This window comes from Cervus elaphus, chromosome 18, assembly GCF_910594005.1.
Source record: "Cervus elaphus chromosome 18, mCerEla1.1, whole genome shotgun sequence".
Classification (NCBI taxonomy): domain Eukaryota; kingdom Metazoa; phylum Chordata; class Mammalia; order Artiodactyla; family Cervidae; genus Cervus; species Cervus elaphus.
This window is the reverse complement of record NC_057832.1, coordinates 110,997,465-111,014,972: the sequence shown is the minus strand read 5'-3', so window position 1 is coordinate 111,014,972 and position 17,508 is coordinate 110,997,465. Positions and strand designations below refer to the sequence as shown.

General features: G+C 42.0%; 1 protein-coding gene across 3 annotated transcripts in view; it reads right to left on the bottom strand.

Moving 5' to 3' along the window:
• MGAM (maltase-glucoamylase) overlaps nucleotides 1-17,508 on the bottom strand; it is a 198,121-nt gene that overhangs the window by 132,082 nt on the left and 48,531 nt on the right. For all 3 annotated transcript variants that reach the window (XM_043873136.1, XM_043873137.1, XM_043873135.1), the window contains exons 18-28: nucleotides 17,211-17,365; nucleotides 14,935-15,019; nucleotides 14,123-14,179; nucleotides 13,465-13,589; nucleotides 10,304-10,392; nucleotides 9,075-9,124; nucleotides 8,484-8,651; nucleotides 5,661-5,813; nucleotides 4,259-4,459; nucleotides 1,346-1,500; nucleotides 110-278 (exon numbers count right to left, since the gene is read on the bottom strand). In XM_043873136.1, coding sequence (XP_043729071.1) covers nucleotides 110-278; nucleotides 1,346-1,500; nucleotides 4,259-4,459; nucleotides 5,661-5,813; nucleotides 8,484-8,651; nucleotides 9,075-9,124; nucleotides 10,304-10,392; nucleotides 13,465-13,589; nucleotides 14,123-14,179; nucleotides 14,935-15,019; nucleotides 17,211-17,365 — 1,407 coding nt within the window. The remainder of the gene's footprint in view (nucleotides 1-109; nucleotides 279-1,345; nucleotides 1,501-4,258; nucleotides 4,460-5,660; nucleotides 5,814-8,483; nucleotides 8,652-9,074; nucleotides 9,125-10,303; nucleotides 10,393-13,464; nucleotides 13,590-14,122; nucleotides 14,180-14,934; nucleotides 15,020-17,210; nucleotides 17,366-17,508) is intronic.

Here is a 17,508-nt window from a genome sequence, read left to right as displayed (position 1 = left end):
GTGAGCATCTGAGCGGGGAGTGGGCAGAGGAAACACCCACTGTGTGTGACGTGTACACAGTGTGGGTGGACAGAGGCAGCGACCCAGATCCCAAGCGCTCTGCCCTTACCCCCGGGGGTTGGTCTCGGGAGAACATCCCCCACGTGTTCCATTTCAAGTCTCTTCGGAAGGCTGTGTGCTCAGTTTCCCCAAAGCCATAGAGGTACTGGGAGGGGAGGCGCGTGGAGATGCGGATGAACATATCATTGAAGGTGAAGCCAAGGAGCTGAGAGTCCCAGCTGCAACACAAGAGGGTATGTTTGGAAAAGAAATGGGCTGTTCTAATGGCTTCAAGCAGCCGGAGTCTCGGGGAAATTGAACTCTTGATTTGCTGTGGACTCCCACACACAACATAAAGTCTGTACGATTAAGATAATCACAGCAACCAGGGCTGCAAGTCCAGGAGCCAGCATCTTTCTTCTACTTTCCTTTCTCATTCCCTCCCTTCAGTGGTCCTTACAGAATGCCAGATCCAATCATTTTCATCCTCTCAGTTGCCCCCACTTCACAGCAGCCCTAGTTTCTACTATTGCCCCACCAGAGTCCACTTTCTATGCAGCATCCAGAGTTATTTTTTTAAAGTATCTCACATCATGTCAACCCCTGTTTACAATTCTTCAGTGATTTTCACTGAAGCATCTTGTGAAGCCATTCCTGATCTGAAGCTACCTAAACCCCAGCCTCATCTCCTGCCACTTACCTCCTTATTTGTGAAACTACTCCACCCACACTGGACCTTTTCCCCTTCAAAAGGCAAGTTTCCTCCTATTTCATGGCCTGTGCACTGACTACTCAGTCTGTCTGAAACATTGCCCACGTCTCCCATCTCCACATGGGAGGCTCCTCCACCTCCCCAAGGTCCTATTTAAAGTTCACTTCCTTGGAGACATCAACTCTGACCACAGTATCAAAAGCAGTCACCTCCCTATAATTATCAATTACCCTGTGATTCTTCCTGCATAGCGTTGTCACTATCTAAATCTCTGCATATTTTAACTTACATTATTTTTGTTATTTCCTTATTATTTTTGTCATAGAAAGAGAGACCTCATCTTCTATAACCACCAAATATGGAGAAGGTACTCCATAAACATTGGTTGAATGAATCCCTAGGTACATGCAACTGACTCAGGAATTACCCCCAGGACACTAAAGATTTCTCAGAAGAATGACTGTGGAAGGAAATGACTTATTCAAGAATCTGGAGATGGCTGGTGCATTGCTTTGAGCAGGGTATCTCCAAGGACACCGGCCTGGCAATGACACGGGGGATCATCAATTCCAAATCAGACTAAGAGCCACTAACATAACAGTGCCTGTACTCTTGCGGCGAATCTCAATCCCAAATGGATTCTCCTTAATGAGGACAGTGTAGAGTTGACTTTCAGAGGTGCCAGATGGAACGCTGGGTATGTTGAGAGGGACTGGAACTTCATACCGGTTGTTGTTGGGATCGTAAATCTAGACCAGAGGAGACAGATTTTAGGTCAATATAGTAGTCTTGAAACCTATACCCTTAGCAGAAACCTGATGTCTTTGACAAAGAGTCTGAACACTATATTTGTCTTCTTTAAGCTAATGATACTGGGAACTTAACAAATTGAAGAGCAATGTCAGATTTATCATTTTGATCTGAGTCTGCCATAACTCATTTTTAAATCCTCTTACAGCAACACATTATTTTCACATTGGTTCTACCTTGGAAAATCAGTCAAATTTATGGATATATTCTTTATTATTTTGTTTGTGGGTGTATTAGCGTACATGACTACCTGAAAACCTTTCTGAATTGAAAAAAATTTCTCCCTTAAAAACATGAACTCTTCTTGATTAAAATAATCATAGATATTCTTGCTAAAAACTGGGGTCTATATTGGTTCACTGTGTACCTACTATATTCCTGCCTGATACTGTACTAGATGCAAGGTTTACTGAACTGAGAAAGACACGGTTATTACTTTTAAGAAATTCACATGCTAATGAAAGGCGGAAGAGAGTGCCCAAAACATCTGAGTGATACATATTATGTACAGCTAGACAGAAGTGTTGTGAGATTGTAGGGAAGGAAATGCCTATCAATGTTTCCAGAAGACTGAGATGGTTTCATGGGGAAAAGGGCTGAATCTTAAAAGCTTTGCAGACACTAATCAAGCACAGAAAGAAAACCAAGTCACTCCTGGCAGAGAAATAAATGCAAAGGCACAGAGAATTAAAAGAAAGAGGCAATTATTTTGGAGAGAGCTATTGTATAATCCAGGAGGTAGAGCAGGGAAGAGTTAAACCTGAAGAGTTGAGTGAGTTCATTTATTTCAAACCCATTAGGCACCTACCACATGCCAGTACAAAGGTGAGGATGGAAAGATACAGTAGCATCATCCCTGCATTACAAGATGTGTAAGAACTCATAGTCCGGGTTGATATCAGATTGTGAAGAAGCTTTCAGACAATGCACACTGACCTGAATCTTTACTCTTTCAATAAACATTGAGAACTTACTATCTACTAGGCTTTGTGCTACATCTCAGAAGTACAAAGACGAAAGGACAAATTCTTGTCCTTGAGAAACTTATAATTCAATAGTGAAAAAGACCATAAAAATAGCCCATCATTAATGGTACATGAACATATTTGCAGGGAAGAAATAGAGGCACAGACATAAGAGAATGGATGTGTGGACATGGTGATGAGGGGATGAATTGGGAGAAAGGGAAGAACACATATACGCTACCTTGTGTAAAATAGATAGCTAGTGGGAAGCTGATGGATAGCGCAGGGAGCTCATCTCAGTGCTCTGTGGTGACCTAGAGGGGTGTGATGAATGGGAAAGAGGTCCGGGATATATGGATACACACTGCTGATTCCCTTCATTGTATAGCAGAGACTAGAACGACACTGTAAAGCAACTATATCTCAATTTTTTAAAAAAATACATAAAGAAAAAATGAAAAACAGACCATCACTTGTCCTGAGATGTAATTAAATCATGAAAGAAAAAGAGATCAGTTTCCTCGTGGCTCAGCTGGTAAAGAATCTGCCTGCAGTATGGGAGACCTGGGTTTGATCCCTGGGTTGGGAAGATCCCCTGGAGAAGGGAAAGGCTACCTACTCCAGTATTCTGGCTGAGAGAAGTCCATGGACTGTATAGCCCGTGGGATCGCAAAGAGTCTGACACGACTGAGCGACTTTCACTTTCACACTCTTGTAGGTGTTTCATATATCCCAAATTCACTGTCCAAAACTGAATTCATCACTGTATTTTGCCTAAACCCAAATCTTTCCAGTGTTCCCCTTCTGGTTCCCCTTCATGGATGATAGCACCATCCATGTAGAGACACAAGCTAGAAACTTGGTGATTGTCTTGATATTTCTCCCTCCCTCATTGCCTATTTGTAATCAATCACCAGATCCCACGATGCTACTTCTTATTCTCTTGATATTGTCCACTTCTCCCTCTCCTCTCTGTACCTGGTCTAAGCTCAATACCCCATCTGGATTACCTAACTGATAGTGTCCTAACTTGTCTCCTTTTTCACCCTTGTCCTCCTGACCATTTTTCTTACAGTAGAAACAGTAATCATTTCAAAGTGCAGTTTAGACCAGGTCTCACTGTCCCATCAATGGTCCCAAATTACTCTCAGGATAATGATCTAGTATATAGTGTGTGTGCTCACTCAGTCATGTCCAGCTATTTGTGACCCCATGGACTGTAGCTCACCAGGCCCCCCATCCTTGGAATTTTCCAGGCAAGAATACTGGAGTGAGTTGCCATTTCCCACTCTAGGAAATCTTCCCAACCCAGGGATTGGACCTGTGTCTCCTGCATCTCCTGTATTGGCAGGCAGTTTTAGTGCCACCTGGGAAGCCCATTTAGGATAAAATATGTACACCAGCTAATTTTCAATGTGTTTTCAGTTGCTGAAAGTCACTAATTTAATGTGGGCAAAAATTCACTTATCAAAAAAATCAGAAAAAAAGCCTCCATTGTCAACAGTGCCTCAAAAGCCCATCTGAAATATTAAGATACATTTGCCTTGCTTGATACCCACCCCAAATGGATGGAGAACAAAACTGTGAAAGTGTGTGCCACGGACTCGACAGTTTTCAATGGCTAACTTAGAAGAGCAAACTGATTGCATAGTTCTGTGATCCTGACAAGAGAAAAATAATGAAACTAAGAAGTGAGAAGTAGGAACTTGATACATACACTGTCAACACATACCTTAAACTGCAGCATGTTATCCTTGTGGTAGGTCACAGTCAGGCGGAGGGGGTTCACGGGTACTGAGGGGAAGGAGGGGGCATACAGAGAAGTCTTTAAGGAGATGACAGCTGAGGCCCCATGTGAGTCATACTGAACATCACTGACAGAGTAGAGATCATTGACAAAATAGCAAAAAGGGACTCCGGGAGAACTGGACTCCTGCAAAGTAAAGGCAAATTCAGTTCAGTGTGAGCTCTAGGATGATCAAACATAAAAGGGCTAGAAAACGCAATATTTAGGGAGATAAAGATAAACTCAGTCATTTCCTTATATACTCTTTGGTAGTGACATAAGTTTTCACTCCTGGTCTCCATGTAAAATTTTGTTAAAAAAAGACCCATTTCTGTCCCATCTATTCTTCAAACATCCAGATAAAAACTCAGGTTACTTTGGAAGTCAGCCCTTTCTATAGATTTTAAGTAGTGACTTAGGCACTGGTTCCATGCTCATGAAATTGTAGATGGAGTGTAAAGGATTTTACAAAATTACTATGAGGTACTATGTTACATGGGTCAGAATGGCCATCAGTAAAAAGTCTCAAATGCTGAAGAGAGTGTGGAGAAAAGGGAGCCCTCCTACACTGCTGGTGGGGATATAAGTTAGTGCAGCCACTGTGGAAAATAGTATGAAGGTTTCTCAAAAAACTAAACATAGAGTTGCCATAGGATCCAGCAATCCCACTCCTGGTCATACATCCAGATAAAACTAAAATTCAAAATATACATGTACCCCAAAGTTTATAGCTGCACTATTGGCAATAGCCAAGACATGGTAACAATTTAAAGGTCCACAGAAAGATAAATGGAAGAAGAAGATGTGATATATAGACACAGTGGAATACTACTCCGCCCTAAAAAAGAATGAAATAATGCCATTTGCAGCAACATGAGATTATCAGGATTTGCAGGAACTAGAGATTATCATACTTAGCGAAGTAAGTCAGAAAGAGAAAGACAAATACCACAAAGACAGATATCACTTATACATGGAACCTAAAACATGACACAAATGAGCCTATCTACAAAATAGAAACAGACTCACAGATGTAGAGATCAGACTCAGGGTTGCCAAGGAGAGGTGGGGGAGGGGTGGGAATTTGGGGTTAATAGATGCAAACTATTATATAGGAAATGGATAAATGACCAGGTCCTACTGTATAGCAAAGGGAACTATATTCAATACCTTGTGATAAACCATAATGGAAAAGGATATTTAAAAGATTGCTATATATTAATATATGTATAACATAATCATTTTACTGTACAGTAGAAATTAATACAATATGGTAAATCCACTATGATTCAATTTAAAGCAAAGTGTAGAGGATTTTCATGTATATTAACACCGTCAGCATGGTTACCTCCCAGGTACAACCACGGGCAATGCAGTTTTCTGCAGAAACACCAGACTCATCAGGATAACAGTCTATTTTTTCTTCATCCCTTATCTTCACATCCCACTCCACAGTGTATGTTCCTCCCAGAACAAGATCAATTTCTGTGATAAGGGCCACCTGTAGGAATGGGGAAATATCAAGCAAATATATCCTCAGGACAAAGACCTTGCAAGGTATGCGATTTTTTCAGGAAAGAAAATAAAAATCAGAGCAGTCTGTCAACAATCCAAGTGACATAGCACTGGAGCTTCCATGAAGAGAGAGATGGGGAGGGCAGGGAGCTGGCCAATAACCACGGGGAAAATGGTGAAATTCTATCAGAATCTTGTATGTAACATTTTGAAAAGAATCAGGTCAACTGCAACCTCCTATAATCGCCCTTTCCTCTCCTCCCTGACTCCTCTTCCTCTCCCTTCTTTTGTCAGGAAGACTCTCTTCTGCAGTCCCCTTGTAGCACAGCACACGCAAGCACATGGTGTCATCCTCAGTTGAGCCCATGTTCTTGCCCTCCGTCCCCCAAACCAGTATTCCCCACAGGTCTGGAGTGGGGGCAAGAACAGAGAAATAAGAATCATATGGCCTGGGTTCTCCCCTCCATCCCACTGAGGAAACTTGGACAGATTCTTTCAAATTCCGTGGGTCTCAGTTTACCAGTTGCAAAATTGATAAGTAGACAAAATCATATCTCCTTCCATTTTTAATATCCTAGTCTCTTCACTGGTCCAAGCCCAGAGCCTCAAAACTTGAAACTTTCTTTGAGTTCCATTCACTAATTCAAATATTTAATTTTTTCTATGTGTGTGTTTTTTTTTTCTGGTTGTCTCCTTGTAAAATAGTAACTTCCATAGTGAAAGTTCTCATTTGTCTACAGTCATATAATCTCATGCTAAGGATTATCATCCTTCCAGTCTCTCCCCAGTCTACGTTCATCTCACATTTCCCTATACCTCAAAAAGCACCACAGAACAACACTCTCACAATGGCGCATATTGATTCAAGGATCAATAGGAGACCCTTTGAGAATTAGATCACATCCTTCTTAGTTTGGCACCTAAGACCCTCCAAAAGCTGACCACAAGTTAATCTGTCCAAACGAGGCCCTCTTCCAGACGTGGGTCCTGCCTATTCCAGTTATACAGACTCCCAGGCTAACAAAAGACTTTTCTTAGTCCCAGGATTGGCTTATTCTAATACCCCAACCTTGACTGCTTTACCTACGCCAATGGCCTTCCTAGGATAGTGGTGCCCATTTGTGAAACAGACTTCTAGCCACCTGCCCAATGGAAATTCCCTTCCTACTACTTCAGTTTGGAACACCGAACTTCCCAGATAAAAACTATTTTTTTTTTTAATCCACGCAACACAGCTGCAGCCATTCATAGCTGAGGGCCAGTCCACCGGAAGTGGCTGGCCAAGGGATTCTTTCTTGATTTAAGGGCCTACTCCGCCCTTTCTTTCATTGTCACCCTTCTCTTTTCCTTCCAGCTCCTTCTTCTTTGTTTATTTTTTTTCCTCTAACAAGGCTAGAGTGACTGGAATTAAGCCACCACTTCCAATCACAAAAGAAGAAAAGAACTCAACACTGACAACCCTGAGGCACTGAACCAATGCCGGAAACTGAGCACTTCTTAAACTCTCAATACCATTAGGGGAAAAAATTCCACTTTGTTTAAACTACCAGTTTGCTGAGTTTCCTGTTACTTGCAGCTGAACAAATCTCTACACAGATGTACCGCCTTTAAGGTCCAACTCTAGACCTAATGCCACCAAAGCTTTTGCTCAATGACTCCATTAAGCTTTGAACATGAAACCAGGCAGAATATAAGTTAACATTTTCTAAAGGCAGGATTGGGTTGCCTGTCCACCACCTAAATTCAAATAATAAAAGAATTCTTTTGGTTGTATATTTATTAATCTAGTTATCAAACTGGTAATCAGTTTATTTTCATATGAGCATCTTACAAAGGACTTGCACTTTGCTGCACACATAAACAGTCATATAATACTTTATTTCTAACTTTATAATGTATGCATCCTCAGTGTATGTTGTTAGGACAAAATGTCCAATGATACCAATATATCATCTTTAGTAGAAGACAAAATTTACTTATTTTTCTCCAAATTTGGAAGGTTCCTCACAAACCATGATGACCCTGCTGCTCCCTATCCCAGATTATCTGGAACACCTGTAGCAAACAGTGTTGGGGAAAAGGATCCCTCCCTCATAATGATAAAATTTCAGAGGAATTGATAATAACCTATTCAAGAACATCATCTCATTAAAAGTGATGAAAAATTCTTTTATTATTATCACCTAACCAAGTAAGTAGCATTAGCTAAGCTTATCAAATTCATTGACTTAAATTATTTCCTAAGAATGTGTTGGAGTGAGAATCTAGCTCTATAGAGTCAAAAAAAAAAAAAGAAGAAAAGCACCTGAAATTTTAAATTAATGGGAATCCCACCTCAACCCTTCTAGCATCAATCAATCAGCAGTTTTCAGACCCAGTTTTCCTCTAATCCTGTACCCCAGACTCCTGTCTTTGTTCTTCTTCTGTTCCAGGCAGAGAGGACAGAAGACTGAGGGGCAGATAAGGGAAAAAAGAGGAAAGGACCAGTTTACTTCCCCCCAGGATCTCAGCAGCCTCCTTGTTCATCCCAGCTCTGGCTCCCTCTTTTATTTGTTTCTATCCTAACCCTCTGACTTCCCCACTTCTGACTTCAGTGTGCCCTGGTCCTTTAGAAACCAATGCAACCTTGGCAAGAAGGAACATCTAAGCTATTTACCTGTAGGTTAGAATCGTAAGTGACATTCGGAGAAACTTCAATTGGAACACCATTCTGTTTCACTGCAATGCTGTTAGGCTTCTGGGTTCCAAGGATTTTAATTTCTTTAAATGCTAAATTATTGGGGTCTGTGTAGGTTGATTGCAAAATCTTAACCTCCAGGCGGTTCTGCAAAACAATTAAACACAAATATCTGCCTTGAATACACAGATTCTCCAGTCACTCAAAGAGTCTATCCTAGACCAGCTACCCAAATGGCCCTGAATGCTTCTTAGTTGTCTCTACTAATATGTGCTCAAATACAAACTTATTTTTCCCCTGAAGCGGGGAGGAGGAGGGTGAAAGAAACACATACACACACGAAGGAATTTTTTGAAAATTCATTTAAAAAGACTGACTGCTTTGATTTACCTGTATCATTGCCTTTTTTTACTAACATAGATAATCCAATTATTGGACATTAAGTCATAAACAGAAATGTGTCCCCCTATTGTCATAAATGAAGCTACAATTACACATATACACAAACAGATAGGAGCTAATCATCAGACCAAAGCTCACACTTAAGATTCATAAAAATATACTACTCACTTGGGTGACGGAGAACTCACATAACAGATAAACGTTGTTGGCCACAGTATCTGAAAGAGAGACATGGGCAAGTCAGACTTTGGCTTGCCCAATACAGAAAAACGGATTTCATTCCGGTGCTCCTTGAAGCTGTTACAGGGAAGAAGAAAACCTGACTACGTGTTGAATCTGTTTCTTTTACTTTAACCTCTGTTTCCCATTGCTTTTGTTCACTAAAAAGATACTGTCTATACATAATGGCCTGCCTCAGGGATCCCTGCCCCTACCCCTGAATGTTAAACCAAAGTGCCTTTGTTCAGGAAGACATCCTTACCCTATCTGCCTGTGAACAGCTGCAGGAAGGAAGAAATTAACATACCCCCTCTCCGAGACTGGCCGTTCCTGGGGATAAGTGCAAGACTTAGGACCTTTTGACTTCTTCACCTCCTCCCTCTAATCTATAAAAGAACCTGACATCCAGACCTTGATATGTGGTTATTTTGAGATATTAGTCTGCCATCTTCTCCGTGTGCCAATTTTCTGAATAAAGTCCTTATTCTTTGCCTCAACACCTTGTCTCCAATTTAATGGCCTGTCATGTGGCGAGCAGAGCAAGCTTGGACTCAGTAACAGAGCTTCACGTTGAGGATGACAGATTATAGATAAGAGTTTCCAAGGCTGAGCCACTGTTTTCTCTTTTCCTCCCTACCTTAACCTTGGAAAGGTTCCCTCCCAAGTGCTTCCAAAGCATATGCCTCCAGTGAATCTGCTTCCTAAGCTTGAGCCACAAGAGTTCTTAGTGTACTAGAGACAGGCAAATGAGCTGAGAAGTAGGGATAGATGCAGGTGTGCTAGAAAAGTGTCTCCTCACCACTTCACTAGCATGGGCATGTTTTACATGTCATCCATGCTTTTCATAAGCCTTTGGGGTGAAGGAAAATGCACTGAAGGGCAGAAACAGCCTTGGAAACATATTTCAGGGGCCAATTGACAATCAAATGAGAGCCTATATATACAATATAGCTGGCCAGTGGGAGAATTCTAAGAGGTGGAGGGGAGTTTTCCTTCCATCCAAGGAAAACATCTACCATTCTTTCATCTACCGCTATTCCTAAACTGCACAACCAAAGCCAGACTTCTTCTCTTGAGTGATTAACGCTACAGTGCCTGGTGAGATGTCTCCCACCACTGAATGAGCTGCAGGAGAAACTCAAAAGATGCAGGTCTGGAAACCCCAATGTGAAGCTCACCTTTCGTTTCCCCGTCATCCCAGAAAAGTTCGCCTTTTGCTTCTTTGTTCTCATCCAGGGCAATAATTAGACTGAGAGGGTTCCGTCGACTGCAGGAAACAAGATTTATGTGAGAGGCAAAGACTTGGGGCTCAAAGAATTTTGCTAAATGAGCTGTGAAGGATTCCATCAGATTTCAAGTGGGAAAGGTTCCTAGCAGCAGATGGCTCTGCTCATCTTCAGGCACAAAGGCAAAATCTACAGGGGCATCATTTTCCAGAATCACGAGTGTCACAGGAGACAGAAATACCCCAAACATTAGCGACAAACATCTATGTAGGAGGCAAGAATTTAATCACCGGAATTGCTACAGTAGCTACAATAAAAGTTGTTAATGCTGTTATTATTTTGAATACAGACTATTAGAAGAGAAATCCTAGATGATAACTGGTTCAGTCTAATCATTTTATAGCTGATACATGCAGGGGAAGCATTTACTGAAGTCAGAAGGACATATTTTTTCCCTGCCTAAGAACCACGTTGACTCAGAAACCAAGAAAATACAATAGAATCCATCTGTATGAGGGCAATTTTCCTAATCTGATTATTTATTTTCAGTTCATTTTGAGACAGAAAAAGGAAACATTCTAATTATTTGCTACATAACTTAGAACAGCAGTCCTCAACCATTTTGGCACCAGGGACCAATTTTATGGAAGACAACATTTCCATGGACCAGGAGTGAGACAGGCGGTTTTGGGATGATTCAAGCACATTATATTTACTGTGTACTTTATTTTTATTGCTACTACATCAGCTCCACCTCAGATCATCAGGCATTAGATCATGGAGATTGGGGACCCCAACTTAGAAAATGAAATACGAGAAACCACTCAAAAGATGCTGAAATATATGGACATAGAGACAGAGAAAGGAAGAGAAACTGCATTTGAAATCTCTCCCTATTTCATCCTCCCCTAAACCACCTCCCAATTTCTGGCTCCTGTTGCACCCCTTACATCCCCTATTGTATTCTTTCACAGTTCAGCCTTCCACAGTGCCCTGTGCAAGCCAGATTCCATTATCAACAAAGTCACCTGCTCTCATTTAACACACATGTACTGAGTAGCTTTCAATGCTAGGAAGTCCAAGAGATACAAGACCAAACAGACCACAGCTCCACTAATGACCTTAAATATTATAAGAAAGATTAAACATATTTACCAAATAATCAAAGCAGAAAGTTGAGTGGCACAAAAGTTAAAATCCTTACAGGAGTCCATACTGATACTTCTAGCAGCATGGTGGCCTAGATATCCTGGAGGATGCCGTATACTCTGAAGGCATACGTGCATGCTTAGTTGCTCAGTCATGTCCAACTCTTTGTGACCCCATGGACTATAGCCTGCCAGGCTCCTCTGTCCATGGGATTTCCCAGGCTAGAATACTGGAGTGGGTTGCCATTTCCTACTCCAGGGGATCTTCCTGATCCAGAGATCGAACTCACATCTCCTGCAATCTCCAGCATTGGCAGGCAGATTCTTTACCACTGGGCCACCTGGGAAGCCAATAGCCTGAAGGACTCATCCACTAAAATTCTACTTGGCTCTAGATAAATTAGACACCTGATCCTTAAAGGGTGCTAATGTGAAACCCAAAGTGACAGCAACCCTGGTTTGCAACCAAAAAGAAGGCTAATCATCTCTCAAAGAATGAGACCTATAATTGGATCCTTGCAGTCACTGCATTTGAAAAACAAAAAAAATTACTAAACACATAAGGCAACTAGCCAGCATGAAAGATAGATGGCAAAAGCAACTAATGAGATTTATTAGCAGAGTCTACTAAGAATTTTAGAGGATAGAAATCTCAGTTGCAAATTATAAAGTAACTATGATTGAAATACTTTACAATGTTAAGAAGGGAAAAAAATTAGCTAAGCAGCAAGAAAGTATAAATAATAAGCAGAAAGCTGCAAGTAGCAGCACTCCCTCTGCTGGAGTTTAGGGGGAGGATTTCTCACAGAAGAAATCTGAGTTTAATTTGAAAGATCATTAAGAATGTATCAGGCAAAGAATGTTGAGAAGGACAATAAATAGAGAAGCCCAAAGGCTGGGAAAGAGACGAGTATGTTTGGAGAATAACAAGATTTTTGGCATTGCTAGTCTAAAAGTAGCAAGATGTGTCAGGAGACACGTTTGTTAACTTGAAACCAGATTATGTGGCCTTCAACACTCTGCTAATGACAGATTTTGGAATTTAACCTGGGAAGCAATAAATTAAGATCCTCATTTTGGAAAGACAGTTTTGGTATCAGTATGCAGAACAGCATAAAGCTGAATAAAGAAAAAGAAAGCAGGTGGTACTGGGTGTATAAATATTTTCCATCAGTATTACAAAGTCAAAATTCGAAAAATTATGGTAGGAAGGAAGGTTCAAAAGAAACGGATTCCTAACCTCCAAAAAATTCCCTGTCTATTAAAAGCTAATAAGCTAATAATTTAGAGACATGAATACAAATATGCGCCTCCTTAGTATCAGATGGAATGTATTGTTTGAGAATCGAAATCATCAAGGAGAAAGTAGTGACATGAAGGAGATTTGAACTGCACAGGAAGTAATTTTTGAACGCTGTTTTGCATCACAAGAAATGGCTCATGGGAAGAAAGGAACAGGAAACTGAAATTATAGGGGAGTGGAAATGGACCCAAATCCCTAGAAATGTGGTGTCAGGAGCATAGCACAGTGGAATGATGGTCCAATTAAGGCAGGTGGGGTGATCAACAGACCTCCTTTAGCTGGAATTGAGATGTTCCCCAAAACATGAGACTTTCAGGGCTAAAACTGAAATGGTCCTAGGGAAACTAGAAAGGTTCACCACCGCAAACGTCAGTATGTTTCGAGGAGAAAGTCAGAGGGGTTAAGGAAGGACAGGGATCTGGGTCTTTCAAAATCCATCTGGATGCAGCTCAAAATCACAGCTTCTCCAGAAGAGGCCAAGGGAAATCTAGGGACAGAATTTGATGGCCTCACACACATACACACATGAGCACACAAATGCCCTTCCTCCCCACAGTCCATGCAATGCATCAGCCTCTTCTACATGGACAACAGATGGGAACAGAAATGACCAGGTTTGTCAGCCTCCCCCTCTTATAAGGAAACCCTTGGCCGCACTGTACCTGGCCACCGTGGTCGTGGCTGGCTGCTGTGTGGGGAAGATGTAGCCTCCTCGCAGGTGAAGTCCAATTTTGTCTCCAGGAAGTTCCATCTCCACTTTTTGCTTCCTCCATCTCACTTGGCCCCCCTGAGGCACACAGACAACTCAAATACGTTGGCATGCACAGGTCACCTCTTAACCCCATGCTGACTTGCCTACATCTGTCTCCTTCTCCCACCTAGCTGAATTGCTGTCTAGCCAGGCAATCAAACAAGAAAAGGGAAAGAATTTAAGAGCGAGAGTTTCTGGAATCTGTTGAGGGCTTGGGGGAATACAATGTCTTGCTGAGGCTATTTGACGTACATGGCGGGAACTGACCATGCTAAATAAGAAACTGACTCAAATCCAGGCTCAAATTGTCTACTGGCCCCAGTGTTTGCCCATGAGACATTCTACTTCCATCAATATTTTATTGCTGAATAAAGTACATGGAAGTATCTTTTTCATATTTCATCAGGACTGATGTGAAGTGACCTAGGCTCACTTTATTGACTCTGCTGTGAAACTACTACTGGAAGCACGGCAGGAACATTCCTCAGTACATGGATAGATGTTTCTCTCCGGCTAGAGGTGTCCTGTCTATGCAGCTTGAAGAGTGGAGAAAAGTCAAAGCTACTTACAGTCTCATAGTCATACCAGACAGCATCAGGCATGTATGCGGTCACTTTCTCTGCACCCTGAAATTAAAACAAAATCTTGTCATTCATGGCCCAGCCTCTGAAGGAGAAAAAAATGGATTTCTTAGCATTCCCTAGGGAACTTCTTAAACATGTACTGAGAATGCATACATGGCCTTTCTTTTCTCTGTTATCAACTCGTGATTTTCTTCTAATAGAGGTGATAACTTGGCAACTCAAAGAAAAATCCCAGGTGGAACCACATTAGGAAGAAGAATACTGAAAACACGTTGCGATAAGAAAACAGTTCCAGGTTTACACTGTATACTGCATTTAACCTTCCCAATAGTCCCCAATGATACGGGCTATTATCTCACTTCACAGCTGAGAAACTAGCATGTCATTTCCCCCGGATGTCACTGGTGCCAAGTGGCAGAAGTGACAACAGACACCCAGGTCAGCCTGACCTTAGAATGAGTGCTAGGGCACTGCTCCATCCTGTCTCTCCATCACGGAGCAAGTTACGATCTGCCAGGCGAGTCTGACAATGCACAGGACCATTCTTGATCCCAGAGTCACCCGGAGATGCTTCTACACTGATTGGAAACTTGGTCAAGGACAAAAGACTCCTAGAGACAAAAATGTGTACCCATCTTCCCCAAACTCCAGCACACTGCCTTTAAGGCTGCCCCAGCCACAGATGTTGGAAAGGGTTTGGGAATAGGAAGAAGATACACGGTTGCAAGAAGAGAGGAGTTTGGAGTTAGCAGGAACAAAAGCAGAGATGCCCATGGTTACTCTGTGGGAACACTTGCCTCATCCAGGACTGGAGTAATGAGGAGGCCGGGCCCCCATAAAAACTGTTGGTATACATCCCAGGTGTTGCTGTCCTGGTAGAACCTAGACACAGAGAAATCTTCCCTGAGATTTGGGCCAGGCTCTCCCCCAAGCCTGTCTAAAACCTGCTGGCTCCCTGCCTGAGGCAAATTCTCCCAATCATTTTGTGACCCCTATTCAATCCTTAACCCTCCCCCCACTTCTGCAGGCAGACCCAATTTTCCAACCTCTGTACCCTTCTATGCTTCCCCCAATTTGGAAAGAAATTACTATTTCAGTACTTGTGCTGGGCAGATTCCAGGATATAATTCTATTTGCCATATCTCCCTTCAAAAATAAAATAAGCTAGATATTTGAAAACTTCAGCTGACTATCCAAAAAGAATTGGATCTGATCACTCCAAAATGGAGTGGATCCAATCACTCCAAATTGGATCTGGCTCCCTCCAAAAAAAAAAAAAAACAATTAAAAACTTTACTCTTTTCTCTTTTAGGATACCTGCGTTTTAATATGGAATTCCAGGAGATAGCAAAACCTTACCCACAAGAATATATATATTTTAATAATATAATGCCTGAGGGCCTAAAATGTCAGAAACATAAGGGAATTAACTGTGTTTTGATTTTGACAAGAAAAAAGTCTCTTTATTTGTAGAGTGTAAAATTATTCTGTTAATTTTAATAAATGAGACCTAGATTCTGTTTTTCTTTTTATGTGATGTGACCAATATAGACCACAAAGATGTCCCCATTGATTACCAGCAAGTATATCCTCCAATATCCAGGTACTTGGCTTTCAGAACATCTGTGCCCAAAACTGTTAGAATGAATCACTTAGAAGCCAATCAATAAAACTGGTTGAATTCTATGTCCAAACTGAAGCTTTGATGTAATTAACAGCAAACACTAGTTCAACCTAATATCTCTATTTTTGTGGGTCGCTTTAGTCGTGTCCGACTCTTTGCCACCCTGTGGACTGTAGCCCGCCAGGCTCCTCTGTCCATGCAATTCTCCAGGCAAAAACACTGGAGTGGGTTGCCATGCCCTCCTCCAGGGGATCTTCCTGAATCAGGGAATGAACCCGAATCTCCCACATCTCCTGTGCTGCAGGCAAATTCTTTACCCACTGAGCTACCTGGGAAGGCCAGTTGAGGCAGGGTCCCCACCTAAACCACAGCCTCTGTCTCAAGCTGGCTAGCTCCACATTAGCTTCCCAGCATCATCTCAATCCTCAGTTTGTAAACACAGCTTCCTTCTCCTGATTCTGCTGGGGCCACTCAGGAGAACTCCAACCCCACCACAGAGCTACTCATTCTGCAGCCACTAGAGGGCCCCACAGCATCATCTCGGAAGCAAGGACACACCCTCTCCTAGTACAAATCTCTATCCCGCATGTATTTCCTCACAGCTGCTTCCAGCCCAAAAACAGGATTGCCTGAAGACCCCAGAGATACCTGCTGGCTAATCTGTTGAGGCATCAGTTCATACTAAGTGACCAGTTTTAAGAAGAGTCTCTTAGAAGTGCTCTTTGTTAGAGTCAAATTAGATACTCATCGGGTGAAGATAAAAATTCTGATTTCTGGAAATCTTGCATAGTAGTATTCTTATCGGTGTGTAAATGACAGGCTCATTCCTAGAGCCCAGGATGATTCAAACACGTTACATTTATTGTGCACTTTATTTTTATCATTATTACATCAGCTCCACTTCAGATCATCAGGCGTTAGATACCAGAGGTAGGGGACACTTGCTTCCCTTGTGGCTCAGCGGGTGAAGAATCTGCCCACAATGTGGGAGACCTGAGTTCCATCCCCGGGTTGGGAAGATCCCCTGGAGAAGGGAAAGGCTACCCACTCCAGTATTCTGGCCTGGAGAATTCCATGGACTGTATGGTCCACGGGGTCACAAAGACTGGGACATGACTAAGAGACTTTCACTTACAAAGAAGCTAAGGATGAAAGAACTTAAACGATTTGCCTAAGGTATGGAGTTAGTTGGGAAAACAAAGACCCCAACTCCCATGACTTTTAGAACACTTCTTGCTCCCAAAGGGATAAGGCTATAACACTTAAATATACCTAAAATAGCATTGATATATAGGCAGTAATAGACTTGCAAATGCCAAATGATTAGTCAAGTTGAAAAAAAATATATCTGATTAACTGGATTGTTTTAATTCCCCCGCTTCCATTTGATGATGCAGTCAGTTTCACCCAGTTGTATTGATAAAATTCCTGTGGACTAGATGAACTTACTCATGCAGAAGGGGCCTGGCCACGGTGTCCCCACGGCTGTGAGCACGGTAGAAGAGGGTGTAGAGATAGGGCAGTAGGGTATAGCGGATGGTCAGGTAGTGCCTGGAGGAATTCAACAGCAGCGAGTCAGTGCCAAAGGAGGCTGGATCCTGGGCCTGGGAAGAAACAAGAGGTGGTAGTTGTCATCTGGTTTTGATCTTGGAGAAGTGGCAGTAAACAGTGAGTTCCCCGCTCAGGAATTCAAACTGGGTGACCTGAATGAAAACCAGGAATCCTAGCCACTAGACCAGCAAGGGTT